This window comes from Miscanthus floridulus, chromosome 2, assembly GCF_019320115.1.
Source record: "Miscanthus floridulus cultivar M001 chromosome 2, ASM1932011v1, whole genome shotgun sequence".
Classification (NCBI taxonomy): domain Eukaryota; kingdom Viridiplantae; phylum Streptophyta; class Magnoliopsida; order Poales; family Poaceae; genus Miscanthus; species Miscanthus floridulus.
In genome coordinates this window covers 137,863,914-137,885,235 of record NC_089581.1, presented here as the reverse complement: position 1 = coordinate 137,885,235, position 21,322 = coordinate 137,863,914, and the positions used below count along the sequence as shown (strand labels likewise).

The 21,322-nt window shown below is 45.3% G+C and overlaps 1 protein-coding gene and 1 pseudogene across 2 annotated transcripts; both read right to left on the bottom strand.

Moving 5' to 3' along the window:
* Positions 1-9,681: 9,681 nt before the first annotated feature.
* Positions 9,682-12,669, bottom strand: LOC136539821 (eudesmanediol synthase-like). 2 transcript variants are annotated; one of them, XM_066531815.1, is made up of 6 exons: positions 12,590-12,669; positions 11,710-11,983; positions 11,227-11,602; positions 10,914-11,132; positions 10,517-10,652; positions 9,682-10,380 (listed from the first exon to the last, which is right to left on the bottom strand). In XM_066531815.1, the coding sequence occupies exons 2-6, from the start codon at positions 11,966-11,968 to the stop codon at positions 9,838-9,840; spliced, it is 1,533 nt and encodes a 510-aa protein (XP_066387912.1). In that variant the 5' UTR covers positions 11,969-11,983; positions 12,590-12,669; the 3' UTR covers positions 9,682-9,837. The 2 variants fall into 2 exon arrangements, with proteins under 2 accessions (XP_066387912.1, XP_066387911.1); XM_066531814.1 differs by having other exon boundaries at positions 12,447-12,664.
* A 1,618-nt stretch (positions 12,670-14,287) lies between these two features.
* Positions 14,288-16,344, bottom strand: LOC136537136 (uncharacterized; annotated as a pseudogene).
* Between the last annotated feature and the right edge of the window lie 4,978 nt (positions 16,345-21,322).

Sequence of the window (21,322 nt, the reverse complement as noted above, 5' to 3'; positions counted from 1 at the left end):
AAGCCTAAGAAAAAGTTTGAGACCAATACGACACCGGAATGTGTATGAGCCACAGAAACCTTGATAACCTATGTGTATAGTCATGGTTCGATGAAAGGGCTCATGTACCTCTATGAAGAATGTATACTCCACCTATGTTGAAATGGCTTGAAAGTTTTTTGGCAAGCATGTGTACCCAAATTAAGGCCCCAACCAAGATCTATGGTTTTCTGATCATTTTTTTATTAATATATTTTTCTCTATGCTGAAGGAAACAAAAGAGGGTGAATTATATTTTGGACCCAATAGATTTTTTCATCGACCTCCACAAAATTCTTGTCCCTAGGGCACATTCGAGCCTGTGTAAAAGTTTGGCACCATTCCGTATCTTTTCGTGGGTAGACTCAATTCAACCTATAATAAATCGGTGTCGTCGCGCGGAAATTCAATTAAACCTCACAAAGTAGCAAACCATCTCCAGAAAATCCCAAACTAGGTGTTTCCTTCACACGTGGCATGTGCAAGCCTAAGAAAAAGTTTGAGACCAATACGACACCGAAATACGTATGAACCACAAAAACCTTGATAACCTATGTGTATAGTCATGGTTTGATGAAAGGGCTCATGTACCTTTGTGAAGAATGTATACTCCGCCTATGTCAAAATAGCTTGAATTTTTTTTGGCAAGCATGTATACCCAAATTAAGGCCCCAAACAAGATCTGAGGTTTTTCTGATTATTTTTTAGTAATATATTTTTCTCTGTGCTGAATGAGACAAAAGAGGGTGAATTACATCTTGGACCCAATAGATTTTTTCATCGACTTTCACAAAATTCTTATCCTTAGGGCACATTAGAACCTATGTAAAAGTTTGGCACCATTCTAGATTTTTTTGTGGGTAGACTCAGTTTAACCTATAATTAAACGGTGGCGTCGTATGGAAATTCAATTAAACCTCAGAAAGTAGCAAGCCATCTTCGGAAAATCCCAAACTAGGTGTTTCCTTCACACGTGACACGTGCAAGCCTAAGAAAAAGTTTGAGACCAATACGACACCAGAATGCGTATGAGCCACAGAAACCTTGATAACCTATGTGTATAGTAATGGTTCGATAAAAGGGCTCATGTGTATACTCCGCCTATGTCGAAATGGCTTGAAAGTTTTTTGGCAAGCATGTGTACCCAAATTAAGGCCCCAAACAAGATCTATGGTTTTTCTGATCATTTTTTTATTAATATATATTTCTCTATGCTGAAGGAGACAAAAGAGGGTGAATTATATCTTGGACCCAATAGATTTTTTCATCGACCTCCATAAAATTTTTGTCCCTAGGGCACATTAGAGCCTGTGTAAAAGTTTGGCACCATTCCGGATCTTTTCGTGGGTAGACTCAATTCAACCTATAATAAATCAGTGTCGTCGCGCGAAAATTCAATTAAATCTCACAAAGTAGCAAACAATCTCTGAAAAATCCCAAACTAGGTGTTTCCTTCACACGTGGCATGTGCAAGCATAAGAAAAAGTTTGAGACCAATACGACACCAAAATACGTATGAACCACAAAAACCTTGATAACCTATATGTATAGTCATGGTTTGATGAAAGGGCTCATGTACCTTTGTGAAGAATGTATACTCCGCCTATGTCGAAATAGCTTGAAATTTTTTTGGCAAGCATGTATACCCAAATTAAGGCCCCAAACAAGATCTAAAGTTTTTCTGATATTTTTTTAGTAATATATTTTTCTCTATGCTGAATGAGACAAAAGAGGGTGAATTACATCTTGGACCCAATAGATTTTTTCATCGACCTCCACAAAATTCTTATCCCTAGGGTATATTAGAGCATGTGTAAAAGTTTGGCACCATTCTGGATCTTTTCGTGGGTAGACTTAATTCAACCTATAATTAAACTGTGTCACCACGCGAAAATTCAATTATACCTCAGAAAGTAGCAAACCATCTCTGGAAAACACCAAACTTGGTGTTTCCTTCACCTGTGTCACGTGCAAGTCTGAGAATAATTTTGAGACCAATACTACACCAGAATGTATATTTCTAGTTGCCCAACAAATATTACACGAATTACATGCACGACAATAATTAAACACATAAAGCCATACAAATTAAAATTAGAACCCAATTAAAGTACGACCTTGAAAACCTAGCTAAATAAATATTAATTACTATTGAAATCACTGTCGGTTTCGATCGGGCCACGCACACTAACATGCCTCTGTAGCCATATATGGTAATTGACATCATGGATTATGTATCCGCTTGTATCAATGAAGTCTAATGCACGTATGAGTGCACTCTCTCGTGCCTCATTATACCGAAACAATGGCCAACCATAGATGTAACCTACTGAATGACCACTACCCCTGTTAGTAATCCTTATGCAGTACTGGCGTCCTTCTATAATGAGCTGGCCGAGGTTTCCATTGTAGAAGTCCCAATCATACCCGAATTGCTCTGTGGCTTGGTCTAGAACGTCCCACAAGCCACATGCAGCATAGGTAAGGTCCTAGAGCATAATCTGCATGTGGAGAAAAAAAATAGAGAATCTTATTACAATAATAAACAACAAATAACCACGACTCTGGTATAAGCGACCATTTTACCACATCCGCACGGTTGTAGCTTGCAAACCATTCGCTTGCTTGCAGGACGGAGATATCACCACCATTCAAAGCAAGTGCCTTAAAGTGTGAGAAATCAGACACAACATAGCAAACACGTCGAAGTGCCTCTAAACAAATGTGCACGACACTGAATTGGACACTTATCACGTCCGGGCTCTGTCTTCCCGTCTCGTGGATATGGTTTCAATGATTTGCACCCCTCAACGGGATAGAAAAACTAAGTTCACACGTCCATAGCTGACCACTTGCATTAGATGTCGTGTTCTTAACGATGTCAGAGATAAAGAACTAGCTAAGTGTTGTTCGTAGCCAATCTATTGGGGATATAGTCTGCGACATATATGTATGCAACAATGATATTAAACTAATTACACTTATTTGTTAGCATAAAAAAACAAAAGATGTTGGAAAATATTTCATACAATAGCTAGAATAGGGAACCGTGGAATGGCCACATTAAGAGTGAATGACTCATCGCCAGGGTGGAAACCTGGTTCTTGTGGTGGGGGAGGTCCGTTGTTCATACCACTTGATTGATAAAATACCAAAAAATATGAACATAAAATATATGCACAAAAAATTCTTCCAAGTAAAATGTGGCAACATAATTAAATATAGATCAAATGCAAGGAATAAGAATATATATAAATGTAGAATGCAAACAAACATGAATATAAATATAGATCAAATGAATATAGATAGAATATTGGAGAAGATAACATATCAATACCATTGAAAAATGCAGGAGCCATGACCAAATCACGTAGAGAGAATGGATTTCTTGAGAAGTGAGAGTGAAACATGAGAAATAAGACTGTGAAAGTTCGTGGGTGGGTGGGTGGGATCGATGTATGTGGCCAATGATTTATTTTATATAAGGGGGCATGGACATCACGGCCGGTTTTTCAGTAAAACCGACAGTGAAAGTTAATATTACTGTCGGTTTTTAAATAGAACCGACAGTGAAAGTTAATATCACTGTCGATTTGTAAGTAGAACCGGTAGTGAAGGTGCATATATGTAAAGGATATATTTATTTAGATAGTATAGTGGGAAAATTTTAACAACAATGATATATTTATTTAGATAGTAATGAAATACATAAAAAAATAACAAAAATATTAGAAATAAATTACATTTATGATAACAAAGACCTTACACTAAAATTTCATATACGATAACAAAGACCTATTTACATGCAGGTCAAGGTTACAATCAATGTGTATCAACACATTATAATGTAACCATCTCAGTAGCATTCTTCTAGCACCAACTAGGGTCAAATAGTAGCACCGAGGTGGTCTACGAGCTATACCGGATGGAGATTACAAGGTGGCATCGATGAATCCATCTTGTCTGTACATGGCCTTTTTCCATATGCGCACCGCAGCGGATGGCTCTGTGAACCTCGTGGCATCTCCAATCTTTGGCGTTGCTCTATCTTCAGTAGCATTCTTCTAGTACCTCTTGTGTGCACCATTTTGGTGGACTACGACGCATAACAATATCTGTGGTTTGTTGTGAGAGAAAAACATTGTATCATGGCTGATAAGGCCTAGCTAAAACCAACATGCATGGAGAGGCTAACTCCTGGCCAAGGGCCATTTTATAGGGGCTAGCAGTCGTGGTACATTTTTGTTTTTGAACTAAAGTTGTTGGGGTAGATAGGAGCAGTGTTCCTACTATTGTGGTCAGTGGGAGCATTGTTGGCATGTGAGGAGCATCTACACATCACTATCGGTTATAGTTTAAAAACCGACAGTGAATGGGACCTTCTGTGTCGGTTCTAGCAACCGACTATGATAGAAGCTATCACTGTCGGCTTTAAAACCAAAACTGGTAGTGAAGGGCCCTACCGCCATCGCAGCCTTTTAGTAAAAAAATATAAAAAAAAAACACTATCGGTTTGAAGCCTGTCATTGTAGCCTTTTATATAAAATATAAAAAAATTTCCCAAGCCTAGGATTCGAACCCAGGTCTTGGGGTTCTTAGTTTGGAGCCTTAACCACTATGTTAGAATAGGGACTACATTAGAATTAATTATTTTTTTCTTTTATCCTGTCATAACGCACTACTACTACATAATAAATAAATGAAAATAAAAAAAGTTTGGCCCGCCTGAGATTTGAGCGCAGGTCGCGGGGTCAAGAGTACACGACCTTAACCGCTGAGCTAGGATAGGGAGTTCGGTTAGATTGGTTTTATTTGTTTCTTTTATCTCGTCGTAATGCACTACTAAATAAGAAATGCAAAATCAAAAAAGTTTGGCCCACCTAGGATTCGAGCGTGGGTCTCAGAGTATAGAGTGCGTGACCTTAACCACTGAGCTAGGATAGGGAGTTCAGTTTGTTTGCTTTTCTTTATTTATTTATTAATAGAAATAATGCAGTTAGTTTATATTATAAAATAACACAAAAATTTATGTCTTGATTATTTAATTCTATGATAATTAATTAATGGTCTATAATTATCAAATAATAGTGTTTGTGAACATCATCTCAATATTTGATTACATAGTCAATAATTAAATTATAGAGATGCCCACAAAATATAAATTAGATATTCAGTGCAAATTACTAATACAACATCTGTATAATAATTAAATAGTTAATAATAATCTAACTATCTTTAGGTACATCAACAATGAGGGCCTTATTGTGATCAAGCCGTACATAAGTAGGCTCATCACCCTCTTGAAGGATAGGTAGGGGCACGTTCGCCCCGAATGGAGGCATTTCTTGATAGCCCCTGTAGTCTTCTTCGTCTGTCACTCCATCGACACCGACAATCTTCCTTTTCCCTTTTAGGACTACTTTTAGCCTTCCTTTTGTCTTGTTGTCCCTTGCATAGAAGACTTACATAACATCTCTTGCAAGGACGAAGGGATCGTCTTTGTATGCGGTCTTAGTGAGATCAACGGTAGTGAACCCTTCGCTGTCAGTGTTGATTTTCTCGAGCCAGACCCACTGGTAGCGAAAAAGAGCTGCCTTCAATGAACCGCAGGCTAGCTCCCATATCTCCTCTATGAAACCATAGTATGTCACCTGCACGTTGCTGTTTTCGTCGTGAGCATCAAAACGAACACCACAATTTTGGTATGTGCTCTTTCTATCTTACTTTTTTGTGTAAAATATTAATCTATTGATCTCATACCCTTGGTACTTAAGATATGTACTCGAAGGTCCCTTGGCTAAGGTATCCAGTTGATTACCCAACTTTATTCCAAGCAAGCGATATCGCAACCAGTTGACAAATTCCTCATTATGTTTTTTATCCAGCCAAGCCTGTGGCCTGCTCGGATACAGAGTTTGCAGCGATTGCCCGTGCTCATCAATGTATGACATCACACCCTCAGCTTGTTGGAGAACAACGAACTATGCCTATCTAAAAGAAACAGGGTCATCTACTGTAACAGATTTCTCTCTGATCGTTCCTTTGCCACATAGTCTTATCTCGTGACAAGATTCTAGAACTCTTTCCGATTTGATGTCCAGATAATATGTGCAGAACTCAATGGCCTCCTCCATTGACTATCCTTCAACCATGCCCCCTTTTGGCCTGAATCTGTTCCTAACATACCTCTTAAAAACTATCATCAATCTTTTGAAAGGGAACATCTGATGCAGGTACATTGGACCAAGGGCTCTAATTTGGTCAATAAGATGAATGGGCAGATGCAATGAGATATCAAAGTAAGTCGGTGGAAAATGCATCTCAAGCCTAACAAGAGTTTTGGCTATGTCCTGCCGTAGCTACTCTAGCGTGGACACATCAATGACCTTTTTTGAGATCGCGTTGAAGAACGAGCAAAGCTTTAAGATTGGGGCGTGGACCTTTGGGGGGAGGATACCACACAGGGTAACAGGGAGCAGCTAAGTCATAATGACATGACAGTCATGGGCCTTCATAGGGCCATACTTGAACTTGAGTTCTCTCATGTTCACTAGCCTCTTCGGGTTCACACAGTAGCCCGTTGGGACTTTGAGTTCATTGAAGAAAGAAATAAGCGCACACTTTTCTTCCTTCTTCAGTGTCCATGCGCAACCGAAAGTTTGAACTGGCCATTCTCTAGCTCCATGGGATGCAACTCCTTCTTGATTCCTAAGTGTTGTATGTCCAGGCGTGTGGCTAGTGAATCCTTCGATGTCCCCTCGGTGTTCATCAAGGTGTTAAGTGTGTTAGCGCACACGTTTTTAATGATGTGCATGGGATCAAGACAGTGGCGTACGCTTAGAAATGGCTAGTAAGGTAGTTTCCAAAAAACTGAATTTTTCTTCTAAACCCTTCCATCAGGTGCTACTACTGCATTGTCCTCCTTCCTAAGGACAACCTCCAGTTTGTTGAGTTCTCGAAGTATTGTAGGCCCGTCTCGATATTTTGGAGCTAAGCGTTTTTCAATAGTACCGTTGAAATCTTTTCTGTTCCTGCGATAAGGGTGATCCTTAGGTAGAAACCTACGGTGTCCCATATAAACTATCTTTGAGTTATTTGGTAGATTTACCGCATCGGTGTCGTTCAAGCAATCGACACATCCAGTATAGTCTTTTGTCTTCTCTCCGAACAACGAACCTCGACCTGGCAGGTCGGTGATTGTAGCGATAAGTACTCCCTTGATCATGACATGTTTGTTTTTGTACTCGTCCCAAACATCCGGCACATCCTTTTCAAACATCTCCACTAGTTCATCGATCACTAGTTCTAGAAACACATCGATGTCATTCCCAGGTTGTCTTGGCCCTTGGATCAGTAGTGGCATCCGGATGTACGACCGCTTCATACAGACCCAAGGTGGAAGGTTGTATATACAGAGCGTCACTGGCCAGGTGCTATGATTGCTTCTAACCTGGTTGAAAGGATTCATCCCATCTTTGCTCAAAGCAGACCAAGGTGCCTTACCTCTCCACCGATGTCCTTATAGAACATAGTATTGATAGTCCTCCAGTCATGCCCATCGGCGGGGTGCCTCATCATTGTATCTTTCTTACGCTCTTCGCCATGCCAGCGCAACAGCTTAGCTGACTTTGTACATGCAAACAGCCTATGCACCCGGGGAGCTATAGAAAAATACCAAATGACTTTTATGGGACCTCCTCTAGTCTTGGTACCCTCATCTGACGACCCTTCCTTGTCGCGTGGAGCTTCACGCTTGGGGCACTTGTCCAAGTCTTTATATTTTTCTCCACGGTCTAATATGCAATCATTGGAACACGCGTGGATTTTTTCAACCTCGAGGTCGATGGGGCAGATCATTTGCTTGGCCAAGTATGTCTTTTCTAGCAACTCATTTTTTTCTAGGAGCATTTTCCTTATTATACCTAACAACTGATCGAAGCCTTTATCACTCAATCCTTTTACCGATTTGAACTCTAACAGCATGATGTCGGCTTCCAGGTTGCTCATTGGACAATTCCTATACAATGGTGTTTTGCCATCTTGTCTCATTTTCTCTAGCTTTCTCAGCTGTCTTTCACTAAGACATCCGGTCTCTACATTACGTAGCAGCTGAGAAATGCCATAGTTATCCTCGGTGTCGTCAGTTAGCGTGTTTCTAAATACATTATTAACTGTGGCTATAGGTTCCGTATTGACACCGGGTTCCTCGTCAGCATCGTGGATGGCTACGTCAGGCATGTCCATATCATCATCGTTTTCTTGAACATTCACACGAACCTCACCATGCATAGTTCATATCGTATAGTTTGGCATGAACGCCCGGGTAATCAAGTGCGATCGTATAGACTCAATTTGATGAAAGTTTCTTTGATTCTTGCAATCTTTGCATGGGCAGAAGACAGGGTTTCCATTCCCAGCATGGGCTTTAGCATCGGTGATAAACTGGCTGACGTCATGCATGTACCGCTTGTCCGTTCGGGACAGATGCATCCACTCTCGATCCATCTCTGCACAAAAAAATACTAAGACAGTAATTACAAAGAATTAATAAGAAATCAAGCTTCATGAACAATAATTGTAGCTCGAAAGTATCATTTTTGGAAAACATTATTGTACACTAATTATTAAAAAATTAAAATTGGTAGCCCCGACCCTATAAATTGAAAACCGTAGTAAAAAATAATTATTGTACAATAATGAAGAACATCTATTCTACTCTACTTCTAAGAACTAATTATAGCATCATATACGAACAATGATGATCTTGACCACCATGGAATAATTAGCTAGGAATTTAAATATGTTCATAGACACCAACCTTTTGGATAATGGATTCACCATAATTTGAGCCTTGTACAAATGTCCAATTGGAAAAGTGCTCTCTAGAATGAAGAAAGAACTAGAATGAGAATCAAGTAATGTAGCCATCAAAATGAAGCTAATTAAGCAACAGAATCAAAGGAGTGGATGTTAGTTACTAACCTTAAAGCAAAAAGATCAAGCCATTCTTCAAAATCCAAGCGCTAGCTTCATGGTGAAGAGCAGCCGCAACAATGGAGGAAAGGGTCCAAACGCGCGCCTCTGTTCTCGGGATGGAAGAGAGGGGGAAGGAGAGGACGGCTACAGCCTTTTTGTGTCGTTGACTTATCACCGTCAGTTCTTGGCTAGAACCGACAGTGATAGAGCCCAATCACTGTCGGCTCTTAGCTTAAACCGACAGTGATGAGTGGCCGTCAAAACACTGTCGGTGCAAGCCATAAACCAGCAGTGATGTGGTCCTTCATTGTCGGTTTTTGCCCAGCCCCAATTATTTTTTCATTTTCAAGCTCATAACCGGCAGTGAAGGTACATCACTGTCGGTTGTCACAAATCCGGCAGTGATGAGGCCGACAATGATGTCCTAATCTGGCGTAGTGTAAGCTAACATGCTAATATAGAAAAATATATAAATATAGACACATGGATCGTAGGAAAGTATGTGAGCTTAACTTTTTAAAGAGCTAGCTTATCATTCTCTCTGCTTTTTATTGATAAAATATTCTACGAGCTATAGATCTTTTTAATACTGTTGGAGCTACCTAGAGTTTTGAGTGTTTTGGTAACAGTACACCCATTGAAGTCAGTTTTAAGTGTTTTAGTAACACAGTACACGCTGGGTCCAAATGAAACTCATCTGCTCTCTTTCCTCATAATTTCTACGTAACATCATCATTTTTACTGATGTGTCACCTCATTAAATAGGAAGAAAACTCTCATTGGAACTAGCCTAATAACTAAAACAACATAGTGCAAGATCGATACAATAACAAAAAAAAAAGTTCAAACAGTAGGGCCGTTGAGAAAGAGGGAGACGACGAGATCCTTGAGGTCGGCAGCAAAGGTGTAGGCATCTCTGCCGCCAAGGTATATGACCTCCAGCGTCTTGGTCAGGTTCACCACCAGCTGCGCGGCCGGCAACAGCGCGCTATCCATCTCCATGCACGACCGGTTAATCGTCCTCCACGCGTGCTCCGCCATCCCCGCGATCACGGTCACCGCCTCCTCCCCTGACGTGCCATGCTCCTTGGCGTAGCATTCCACAGAGCTTGCCACGTCCTTCTTGTTCTTCCCCTTGTTGTACGAAGCGATGTCGTTGAGGAAACGAGCGACCTCTCCACTGGCGGTGACCACGTCCGGGACGCCGATCGCCCACTGGAACGCCTCCCTGGTCGCCATGTCACCTGCACCCATAAGCAGCACCACGGCTAGTGTTGGGAAGCCTGACGACATGACAGACACCTCCATGTGCTCTTTGAAGCTCGGCGCGTATTTCTCACTGCACCATTTGGCCTCGTCCAGATAGTACTTTGATGACAGTTTAAACTGCGAGAAATTAATTAAACAAATTAATATTCATGTATCACTAGTGCTTCGTACCAACGTACATATGAACAAAACAAAGTACACCATACGTTTAAACATACACTTTAATTGATCGATGTATAATAACTTTTCTTACCGCTTGCTTTGCATAGGATACGCGGTACTTCTCATTTGGCTGCAAACTATGCTCAAACTCTTGAAAGTTCCTCACAAGATTGATGTAGAACATTTTCATGTACTCTGGAAGAATGGAAGCAGTGGTTTCATCCCATCTGCGCGCAGACAAGACACACGTAATGAGATATATAGAACCTAATCAGGTCATGCATAAACCTCCAGCTTGAGTTGATGTGCTGTTATATATAGTACTCCCTCCATTTCAAATTATACATAATATATGTTTTAACTTTTCTAGATACATAGATTTTGCTATATACCTGGATATACATTATTACGTCTAGATACATGGTTAAAGCAACAGAAATGTCAAAACGTCTTATAATTTAGAGCTGAGGGAGTATATACATATGTACCTCTGTATAGCATCGTTGAGTATATGGCATTCCTCTAATGTAGCATACACATCGTACGTGTCATCCATCAAGGACAGCAACCCGAATGTCTTGGCAAACAGCATTCGCGCACGAGAGTATTCCTCCTCATGGAACACCCCACACGTCCAGAAGTAGTTCTCCACTAGCCGATCTCGGGCGTAGTTTAGTTTCACATTGCCATAGAGATCCTTCCACCACCTGCAAAAATTGAATCAAAGGTCAATTGACTGACTGATCATCAACATAAATAATTAGGCAGGATTATATATTAGGAAACGTAGTCAACACTTACAATGACAGGTCCTTTAGCTCCCTGAGGTGAAGAAACCTGAGCAAGTCAAAGTCCAGCCTCGCAAGCTCCAAGAGCACGGCGTCGTGCCCCTCTTCTTTGCCATACTCTACGACGTAGTGCATCGTCTCCAGCCGCTTTGGCAGGCGTGCGAGAGGGATGTCGAGGGCACGGGACACTTGCTCTTCCAGTGGCGACGGGAGCCTGCCTTTCATGGACGCAAGGTGACGCCTGGAGAAGGAGATGGCTTCGTCGAGGGCCTGCTCGCCAGGTGTTGCCATGTGAGCCGCGTTGTATAGGCTCAGTAAGCCCCTCGGATCACTGGCCAGACTTTCACTGAAACTGCCCGTCCTTTCATCTCTGAATCTGTCGAATACATCTGTCAAGGTAGCGTACTTGTGTGTTATATACGCTTGCTGCATAGGCATGGAACGAACGAGAATCTGTAGACGACACATTTATACGTATTATTACGACGACGTACACCTGCAGGGACCCAATTGCCATGTTGCCTAAGTAGACGAAAGCGAAGAGCAACGATCTGGAGGCCGTCGTCCAAACTCTCGCAGCTGTTGATGCGTTTTAACGCGGCATCAACCCCCTGGCGGAAGTGGTTGTCGATGCCGAGGCGTTGGAGCGTGTCCACTAGCGTCACCATGTCAGCCACGCTCCCCGTAGCCTCGCCGCCAGCGTCGAACATCCGGCGGCGCACTTCTCCCTTGAGCTGGTGCGCCCTCTCTCTCATCCGCTCCTCCGACTCCTGTGTGTATTAAGCCCAGTGACATATATATATATATATATATATATATATATATATATATATATATATATATATATATATATATATATATATATATATATATATAGGGAGAGGCTATTCAGTAGCCAGCTACAGAATAAGTTATTCTGTAGCCACCTCCATTTACCATAATTTTATATACTAATTTACGATAATGTCAATATATATTTACTATAGTTGGGTTACTATAACACATAGAGATATTTACCATAACGTTATAGTAAACCACTTAGTAAGGAGTTACTATAATCTCATAAATTAACATAGTAATTATAGTAACTCAAGGTGGCTACAGAATAAGTTATTTTGTAGCCAGCTATAGAGTAGTTGTTCTATATATATATATATATATATATATATATATATATATATATATATATATATATATATATACATACATACATACATATACACACATACGTACTTGTGAGACGGGTGGGGCGTAGGTGACGAAGAAGTCGCCCCACGCACAGGGCTCGAAGGCGCCGGCGGTGGCAACCGTCAGCCCAGCGCCGGTCTCCTCCAGGCTCGCAGGAGGAGCTGCAGCAACAGTGTTCGGAGCCATACCACTGATTTCGTGAGCGAAACCGTGTGTGTGTCGTGCAGCAAGTTCGTCGATCAGCAGCTGGCTCGCTGCTTGCACTTGCATGCACTGCTTACTCTACTCTCTCTATTGCTATCTATATTTATACAGAGCGATCGAGCAACAACACATGAGTGGGGACGATGCTTACTAATAATAGAGGTATGGCGATATGGCTTTGCTGACGACGACTTAATTATAAAAAACCTCGTGTGGTTCACGTGTGCTTACAGTACGTATTCTATAAGTCCTGTATGGGTGCATTGCGCCCCCATTCCAAAGGAATTTCTGCACGAGCTCAAAGCTTATATGATAATTGATTTATAGATTAAGAAGTACATAACCCGGCTGGAAATTTACGATCGTTTACGAGCAAGCGAACAGGCTGCTAGTGTTTCCTAAAAGTTTCTTAGACCATTTTCCCACCACGTTCCACAGATTCTCACACCAACCATATTGACACTATACTTTTTTTTTGAAACGAACCGGCAGGAGAGCTGCCCGCTATATTAAAAAGAAGGAATGTCCAGACGGACACTGTACAAACTCAGTCAACTTGACTCTGTACACAACTAGAAAAACAAAAAACACAAAAAACACAATTGAAAACTAGGAGAGAAGTTGAAGGAAAGTAGAAAGGTGCTTTGCTCCCGCCAAGATCTACAGTCTCGCCTAGTCTTTGATTCTCTAAAGAACCATAAAATTGGTGGACTCTGTGTGCTCAAAAACGCTCGAATTCCTCTCCTTCCAAACTTCCCAGCAAACTAGTATAATGAGCGAACGTAGGCCTTTCCTCCTCGTACTCGGCGCATTTGACATCACCGTCCACCAGTTCTCAAGTGTCTCGCTATGTGGCCATGCACTCGGGTGTAGGTTGGAGTTTTGTGCCCAGGTGGCAATTTCCTTCCAGAGGCGCTTCGTGAATCTGCAGTCCCTGAAAAGATGCAGGCCTGTCTCCGCATGAAGCCGGCATAGTGTGCAGGTTTGCACTGCGATGCGATGGTCCGTACACCATTGTAAGCAGGAAGCTGGCGTCCGAGTTTTTTAGCTGAACGTTCGCCGAGACGTGGAATTCTCCGACGGTGATGTCAGTGCAACTTACACGACATTCGTTCCATAGTATGATGATGCCCCCACGCGTTTGAGAAGGCCCTGATGCCGGCTTGTAAGCAAACTGACTCAGGCGATGGCCACCAAGGTACGAAGCATCATATTGACAGATTTGGGATAGCTTGGTTTCTTGTAGGCATGCAATGTTGCATGACGTCGCTGCTATTAATTGGTGGACGGTGTCTCTTCGAGCTTGTTGATTTAGGCCTCGAACATTCCAGGACAAGGGATCAATGCTGTGTGCACTCATGGAGGGGTGGTGAACTCCTCAAATTGCTGCATGATGGCAGCCTACAGGAACATTCGTAGGATTGGAGAAAGATCGCCGAAGACTGATCTACATCTCCAGGCATTCAGGAGCAATAAAACAATTCTGGAAGCATCACCCGTGGTTGAGAAGCAAAGTTGAAGCATACTAAAAATAGTCTTCGGCGTACACAAATCATGGTGGCCCGACAAGTCTGCAATCAGGCCTACAGTGGAATGTGCGAAGTACTGGTACAAATTCTGATACAATGTAGCTTGATACATATTAAGCGTTAGGGCGCAAGTTGTGCAGTCTGCAATGACCGTCAGGCAGCTGCAGTCAGGATGGCTACGTCGCGGAGTTCTTCGACTCCCTCGCCCACCATGCGAAGCAGCGCATCATCAACTTCATTTGGCTCTTCGGTGCCCAGGTTGAACATCTCCGTCAGCGCGGCAATGATGTTCGTCGGCAGCGGGCCATTGAACATGGCGATGTAGTCCTGCAAAGCGGTTTCCACAGGTTCAAGATCATCATGCAGGAGACCAAGTTTTCAGCAAAGGTTTCTCTGAGCATGCTGCATCTGGGACATGGGGCGAGCATTGGCCAGGCGAGCACTTCGCCGTACCGTAGACATGTCGAAGGCACGCTGGCGTCTGCGGCGCCTAGCCCCGCCAGAGGCCGGTGTTGGCGTAGTAGCAGCTGTGTGCTGTGGTTGTTGGAGCAGTGGCGCCATCGCCTTGCTGAAGAGTGTCGCGACACCAGCGTCACCCTGAATTGTGGGGCTCTCCACTGCAGCGAGCTCGATGCGGGCCAATGCTTTCTCGACCGCAGCAATGGAGTTGTCTTCCACTGCTGCATTCGGTGGGAGCGTGTTGAGGATGCGGTCGAAGATGTCACGCACTGGGACCGTGGTGTGAAGAGCTCGGCCTGTCGGAGCTGGCTGGGGGGCCGCTTGGACTGGGCTTCATTCCCTGACTCCTGCAGGTCCAGCCTATCAGCTTCTGGGGGGCCTTCAAGCAGCCCAAGCCCCTCAGCTAGTGCCGAAGCTTTGTCGATGTAGTCTTGCATGAGAGACTTCAGCAAGGAGGCCATCTCTCCGGTGTGCTGGACGCCTGCCCGGTCCACGATGCGCTGCATAGCACCTTGGAGGGCCATGGCATGGGCTTTGAAGAGGCGCTGCAGCTCAGCCTCTTCAGTCACCTGCAAGACACTTACTTGAGGAAGCTGAGCCGGCAGCAGGAGCTCAGTTGGTTGCACCACAGCATGCTTGAGGGCGTCGGGAGCCCTTTGTCGACCTCCATGCCTACTGCCCTGTGCCCAGAGGCGACGTGGAGGGGAGCGGTCACGTTCACGGTAGCCACCAGCACCGCTGTGATCACCCCGGCCATACCTGCCAGGGTCATCTCGGCCACCCCGGCCATAAGTGTCATAGTCGTCGTCGTGGTCGTGGCGCTTGCCACGGCCCTTGTAGAAGTTGGGGTGGTCGTTGTTGTAGCGCCCCTTTGTTCCCTTAGAGGACCTGCTATCAGGCCGCCTGGTGCGCGGCTCGTCCTTGTCGGTGCGCCTAGGTGGTGGTGGGTGGTGCGGGAACTCCTCAAAAGCACGAGCAGGAACCTGCGCTCCGTCAACAACACCCAGGCGCCATTTAGGGAGACGTCTTTTACCTGGGGAGATGTTGCCTTTGTCGTCGATGGTGGAGGCGGTGTAGTCGTGGATTTCTTTCAGGTGGATGATGACAGCATGCCTGGTGCCTTGTTGCCAGTGCTCCAGCGGCGTCTCAGTCACTAGGATTGACTGAAGCTTGGCATCTTTGGTGCGGTTGGTGAAGGTTAGCCAAATTTTCTTCGGGATTAGGCTCGGATTCGCTGTCCAGGCCCAGAGATCAATGGTTTTTGTCTCAGCTGGGTGGAGCAGGTCGGTGTCGATGGACTCCAGTGCACAGCGTCTCCCAATGATGCGCTCAATGATGCCATCATCCTAGGCATGTCTGGGCACACCATCGAGGCAGAGCTTGACACGGAAGAGGAGTGACACACCTAAGCAGTTGGCGAGGCTGTGCCACTTGACGAAGTGAATGTCGATGCCGTGGCGCTTGGCGAAGCCCTGCTGCAGGGCCCTGCTGCAATGATGATGATGGTGGAACTTGATGAGGAACACTTGAGGGTGATGCCTGGTGACGACCACCTCGCCTTGCCAGAGGCGGAACTCATCACGGATGGCCGCCTCCACCTTCCTAGGACCGGTGTTGGGTGGCCCAGACATGGCCCAGGAGATAGCAGCAGTTTCCTCCCACTCTCGCCGGCTTGCCTCAGTGGCAAATGAGGTTGGGATGAGGCATTCGTCCTCATCAGGCCTCGTCTCTGGGTCTCTGAGCCTCGCCATAGCAGCTTGTCCCACGCGCGGCGGCGGTGGCGGTGGGGGGAGGTCCTCCTTGCAGGCGCGCCGCGCAGCTGTGCTCGAGCGTTGGGTGCCAAATCGCCTGCAATCTCTCTCTCGATGGCCAAGACCAAGACAGCGGAAGCAGCGGATGGGGTCTCGGCAGGATGCGGCACGGTGGTCAGAGGAGAGGCACTTGAAACACTTTCCTTTAGTTTTGAGGCGAAAAGCGCGGAGCGCAGGCGATGTAATTGTAGCCTCAGCGCGCAGCTGGCCACGAAGAGGACGCGATGCACGATTTGACGGCCTATGGCGTTGCAGGGCTTCAGTAGTTGACCCTTGTTGCAGCTTGCGCCACCAGTGCTTCACCCTGGCCTCGAACCACTCTGCTTCTGCCGAATTGAAGGCGCGCGTTGTAGGGGAAGTAGGCTGCCGGTGTAGCGCCGCGCGGCGAGGTGACGGGTCATCATGGTGGCCTCGGGGGGCGCCGTCCGTGCGGAGCCGACGAGACGGCTCGTCAGCGAAGCCACGCCCGTAGTAAGTGCATCCCCTCGGCGTAGTAATGGCGGACTAGAGGGTGCGAGCCGTTGGTTGACGGGGTAGGTGCGCCTTCATAACTGTAGACTTGTGCCGCTTGACGATGTCCACGTAGGAGGGTTGTAGGATGCCAGAATCCGACGTGGCTAGGATCAGCAGGTCGTCATCCAGCGCCGGCCGGCGTGTGTGGATCGGTGGCGGCAGCGGTGGTGTCTCAACTGGAGGTGCGCTTCGATCTCCCGAAGCGGGGCTGCTCTCAGATTCGTCGTTGTACGGAGGCACGCCGGAGCTGTTGGGGGTGATCGGGATGGGGTGGATCTGCGGGATGGGCTCGCCGCGGCGGAGGATCTGGGGCTGCATCGGGGTGGCGGAGGCGGGTTCCGCCATCGCCAGCAGGGGCGCTCTCATGATCCATCTTTGGGGTACCTAACCTCCACGTTTTTCAGAGTTTGGTCGACACTATACTTCATCACTTCATCTCCCTCTTCATTTGTCATCCGAGCATGTAGGATTCATGTTTATAATCAGGCATTATATTCGGATCCTGTGTGCGCGCGCGTGTTTTCTCTCCTCTGGTGCAAAGAGGTCTTCTCAGCACCATCTCCAAACCCTCGAGAAACCTCACTAATAAGAACTCCGAGCTATCGCTGCAATCAGGGCAACTTGTAGTCGTTGCCTAGAGGCCTCTCCTTTATCTCCAATGAAACCGCCAGAGGGAAAGAAGGAGAGGAGCCCATCCCTAGTTTATAGTTGAGCCGTTCCTTTAGGTTTAGTTTCACTATTATAGATATATCATTACTGTCAGGTCTCAAATCCCATCACTGTCGATTTTGCTCGGTTGTGGACTATGGTGAAAGTGGACAGTGAAAATGGATATAATCACTGACAATTTGCAAATCGGCGGTGAAAAGCAAATAAAAAATTTTAAAAAACCTCGCGCCGCCACAATTGACATCCTCATCCCCGTCCTAGCCCGCGCGATCCTCGTCCTCGTCCTCACCCGCGCGGTGGCTATCCTTGCCCTACAAGAGTGAACGCACTGTATGACAATTTCCACAAATCCTCGTCTGCGCCATCCTCATCCTCGTCCTAGCCCACGCGGTGGCTATCCTTGTCTTGGTTGCCCAGGTCTGTCGCTTGAAGAAGGGCGGCGAGCCCTTGACGCCACCACACCGGGAGAGGGGAGGTCGCCCCCCAACCCTTTAGATCCAACAGGAGAGGGGGCAGGGAGCGGGCTCCCGTCGTTTGGCCGACTGTCGCGATGCACGCCGACATCAGTGAGAGAGGGGTCGGGAGGGAGGGAGGGAGAGGGGCCGGAGAGGAAGAGAGAGTGGTGGCCGGGAGGGAGTGCCAGTGACCAAGAGAGAGAGGGATATGGTTTGGTGTCTACTTATATATTTTCTTCGTTTTTTATCGTCAGATTGTGTCTTGAACCAACAGCGAAAACTAGTCTGGTTTTCATTGTCGGTTCAGGATACAACCCGACCATGAAAAAGATTATCACTACCGACTCCATTAGGTCAAAGTGAAAATAATTTTCACCGGTCGATTCATTACAAACCTGCGGTAATAATGTTCGTCGATCAGCAGCTGGCTCGGTGCTTGCACTTGCATGCACTGCTTACTCTACTCCGTATTGGTATCGATATTTATACAGAGCGATCGAGCAACACATGAGTGGGGACGATACTTATACGTATAATAGGTATGGCGATGGCTTTTCCTTACGGCGAATTAATTATAACCTAGACCTGCATGAATCAGGAAAGAATCCAAGCAAATGTAAAATAAAAAGGCTCGTGGTTCACGTGTGTGCTTACAATATTCTATAAGTCGTATCGGTGCATTGCGCACGAGCTCAAAGCCCCATCACTATCGGCTGCAGTAAAAGTGGGCATTGAAAATGGATATAATCACTGACAATTTGCAAACCAGCGGTGAAAAGCAAATAAAAATTTAAAAAACCTCATGCCGCCACAATCGACATTCTCGTCCTCGCCCGCGCGACCCTCGTCCTCGTCCTCGTCCTCGTCCTCACCCGTGCGGTGGCTATCCTTGCCCTACAAGAGTGAACGCGTATGGAAAAAATAGAGTTTAAAAAAAAAAAAACAGCTGCCCTATACCGGTCACAAGAGTGAACGCACCATATGGAAATGAAGTTTAAAAAAAAACAGCTGCTAGGATCCGTGGATGAAACGGCGCCAGTATATTATAGTCATTGGCACGAGGACAGAACCCACCACAGAGCATGGGTGCCGCACCATGCGGTCATCAGTTTGCTCGAAGCTTTTCACACCTTGCCAGCTCATTTCGGGCCCGCCCTGGTCGACGACTCGGCAAGGTTGTCGATCGGCACGCGGCAGGACACGTGTTTTTCGTGTCGGCATGATTTGGACAGCCCCTTGGGCCTCATCCCCCCGCCCCTTACACCCTACCGCGCCCACCTCGCCACAGATGCGCCCATGCGGCCATGCCGACCTCGCTCACAGGGCTACACGTACAGCGGTGCCTGCACGAGCCGCTCTCGCGTGGCCGCGCCGGTTTCTCCCTGTCTCCTGCAGCGGGCACACTCGCGCCTGCACGGGCCGTGACCGCGTTGGCGTCGCCCGCGCGCTGCAAGGCTGCTGCAACGTGCTAGGGCGCGTTCTTTTCTTTAGTCTAGGGGTGTTTGGTTCCGTGGACTAAATTTTAGTCCATATCACATCGGACGTTTAGATGCTATTTAGGAGAACTAAATATGAGTTAATTATAAAACTAATTACATAGATGGAGACTAATTTACGAGATAAATTTATTAAGCCTAATTAATCCGCCATTAGCACATATTTACTGTAGCACCATATTGTCAAATCATGGACTAATTAGGCTTAAAAAATTCGTCTCGCAAATTAGCCACAATCTGTGCAATTAGTTATTTTTTCATCTATATTTAATACTTCATGCATGTGTCCAAACATCCGATGGGACAGGGACTAAAATTTTCCTGTAGGAACCAAACACCCCCTTAGATTAGAGACTAAAACAAAACTAAAATGGTGTTTATTTTCAAGGACTAAAGAAGAGGAGAGAGACTACGAAGAAGGAGAGAGGAAGGGATGGATATGGGCTGTTTAGTTTTAATTAGCAGCCTCCCAAGGGACTACTATATTTTAGTCACAAGTCACTGTTTTAGTCCCCAGTGTTTGGTTCAAAGGGACTAATTGAGACTAAAATTTATTCTTTAGTCCCTTCTCCAATGAAAAAGAAAATGCCCCTGATCAGCAAACGATCACGGGTTTTAAATGCAAACCATCCGATCCGACTGGGAACTAGTCGTTTCCATTTTTAGCATTACTCTCTTTCCTATTTTTTGTGCTCTGATCCGTGCAAGAACCCTACCGAGGTATAGCTTCCATGACTGACCTTGACGAGGAACCTTCTTCCTCGGTGGACATTCCTCTCCCTTTGATCGCAGTTCATCATGAACAAGTTACCAATGCCAAGCGTCCACTTGTCTACCACTGTCCTCCCGCATGTTGGCTTGCTGTTGTATTTGGCCTGGTGATGAAATGAATCTCTTCCGGCGTAACATGTTAGATCGCCAGTGTTTGGAAATGGGCAGAAGACCGAGGCAGGGGCAGGGTTTCGAGTGGAGATGCGTTTGGGAGTGGAACAATGCCATGTCCCTTCTTTTTGCATGATTAGTCAGTACCTGTTGTAAGTTGCTTCCACTGGAACATATCAGTGAGGTTCAATTGTGAACTGAGAGTCTGAACCTGAACAAGCTATTCTTTGTCTGCAGCATCCCTGGATAAAATTTATACTAATACTACTCCTGGTCCAAAATCCAAATGAGGGATACACTTTGCTCTTCTGGCTAGGCTTATGTCCTGTAGGCATATTCCACTATTAATTACTACTTTTCTTCTTCGATTTGATAAACCTGGTCAGGTATTCAGTAATAAGCAACAAAGGGGGCTTTGTATAGAATTTTTGTGTCTAGACCTTTACGAATAAGTGAGAATGGCTTGTTAAGTTTATCTTGACGATGGTATTTTTGCATATTTGGACAGGCCACTGGTTTCGCAGCAAATAACTTTCACCATCTTAAATATTCCATCTATTTTACTCTTAGTATTTCATTCATAACTCCCGGTTATGCCTAAAAAAGTCATGTAGCAGATAATGAAGGTTGCCTCTTATGTGATGTATTAGTAGGATTATCTAACTTGCTTACTCGTTACCAACCGAGCAGTTGAGTTTTCTGTGAAAGTAAGCATTAGATTTTAAATATTTGCCCCGTTCACTGAGCTGAACTTGGCTGAAAAACATTGTTCCGACTGGTTTGTTGTGAGAGAAAAACACTGTTTGGCTAAATGAATGAACAGTGTCGCGTGAGGGGAACCAGCCGGCTGGCTGGTCTCCTCCAGACCAGCGAACGAGCTCATTGTTGAATTTGGTTGTCAGT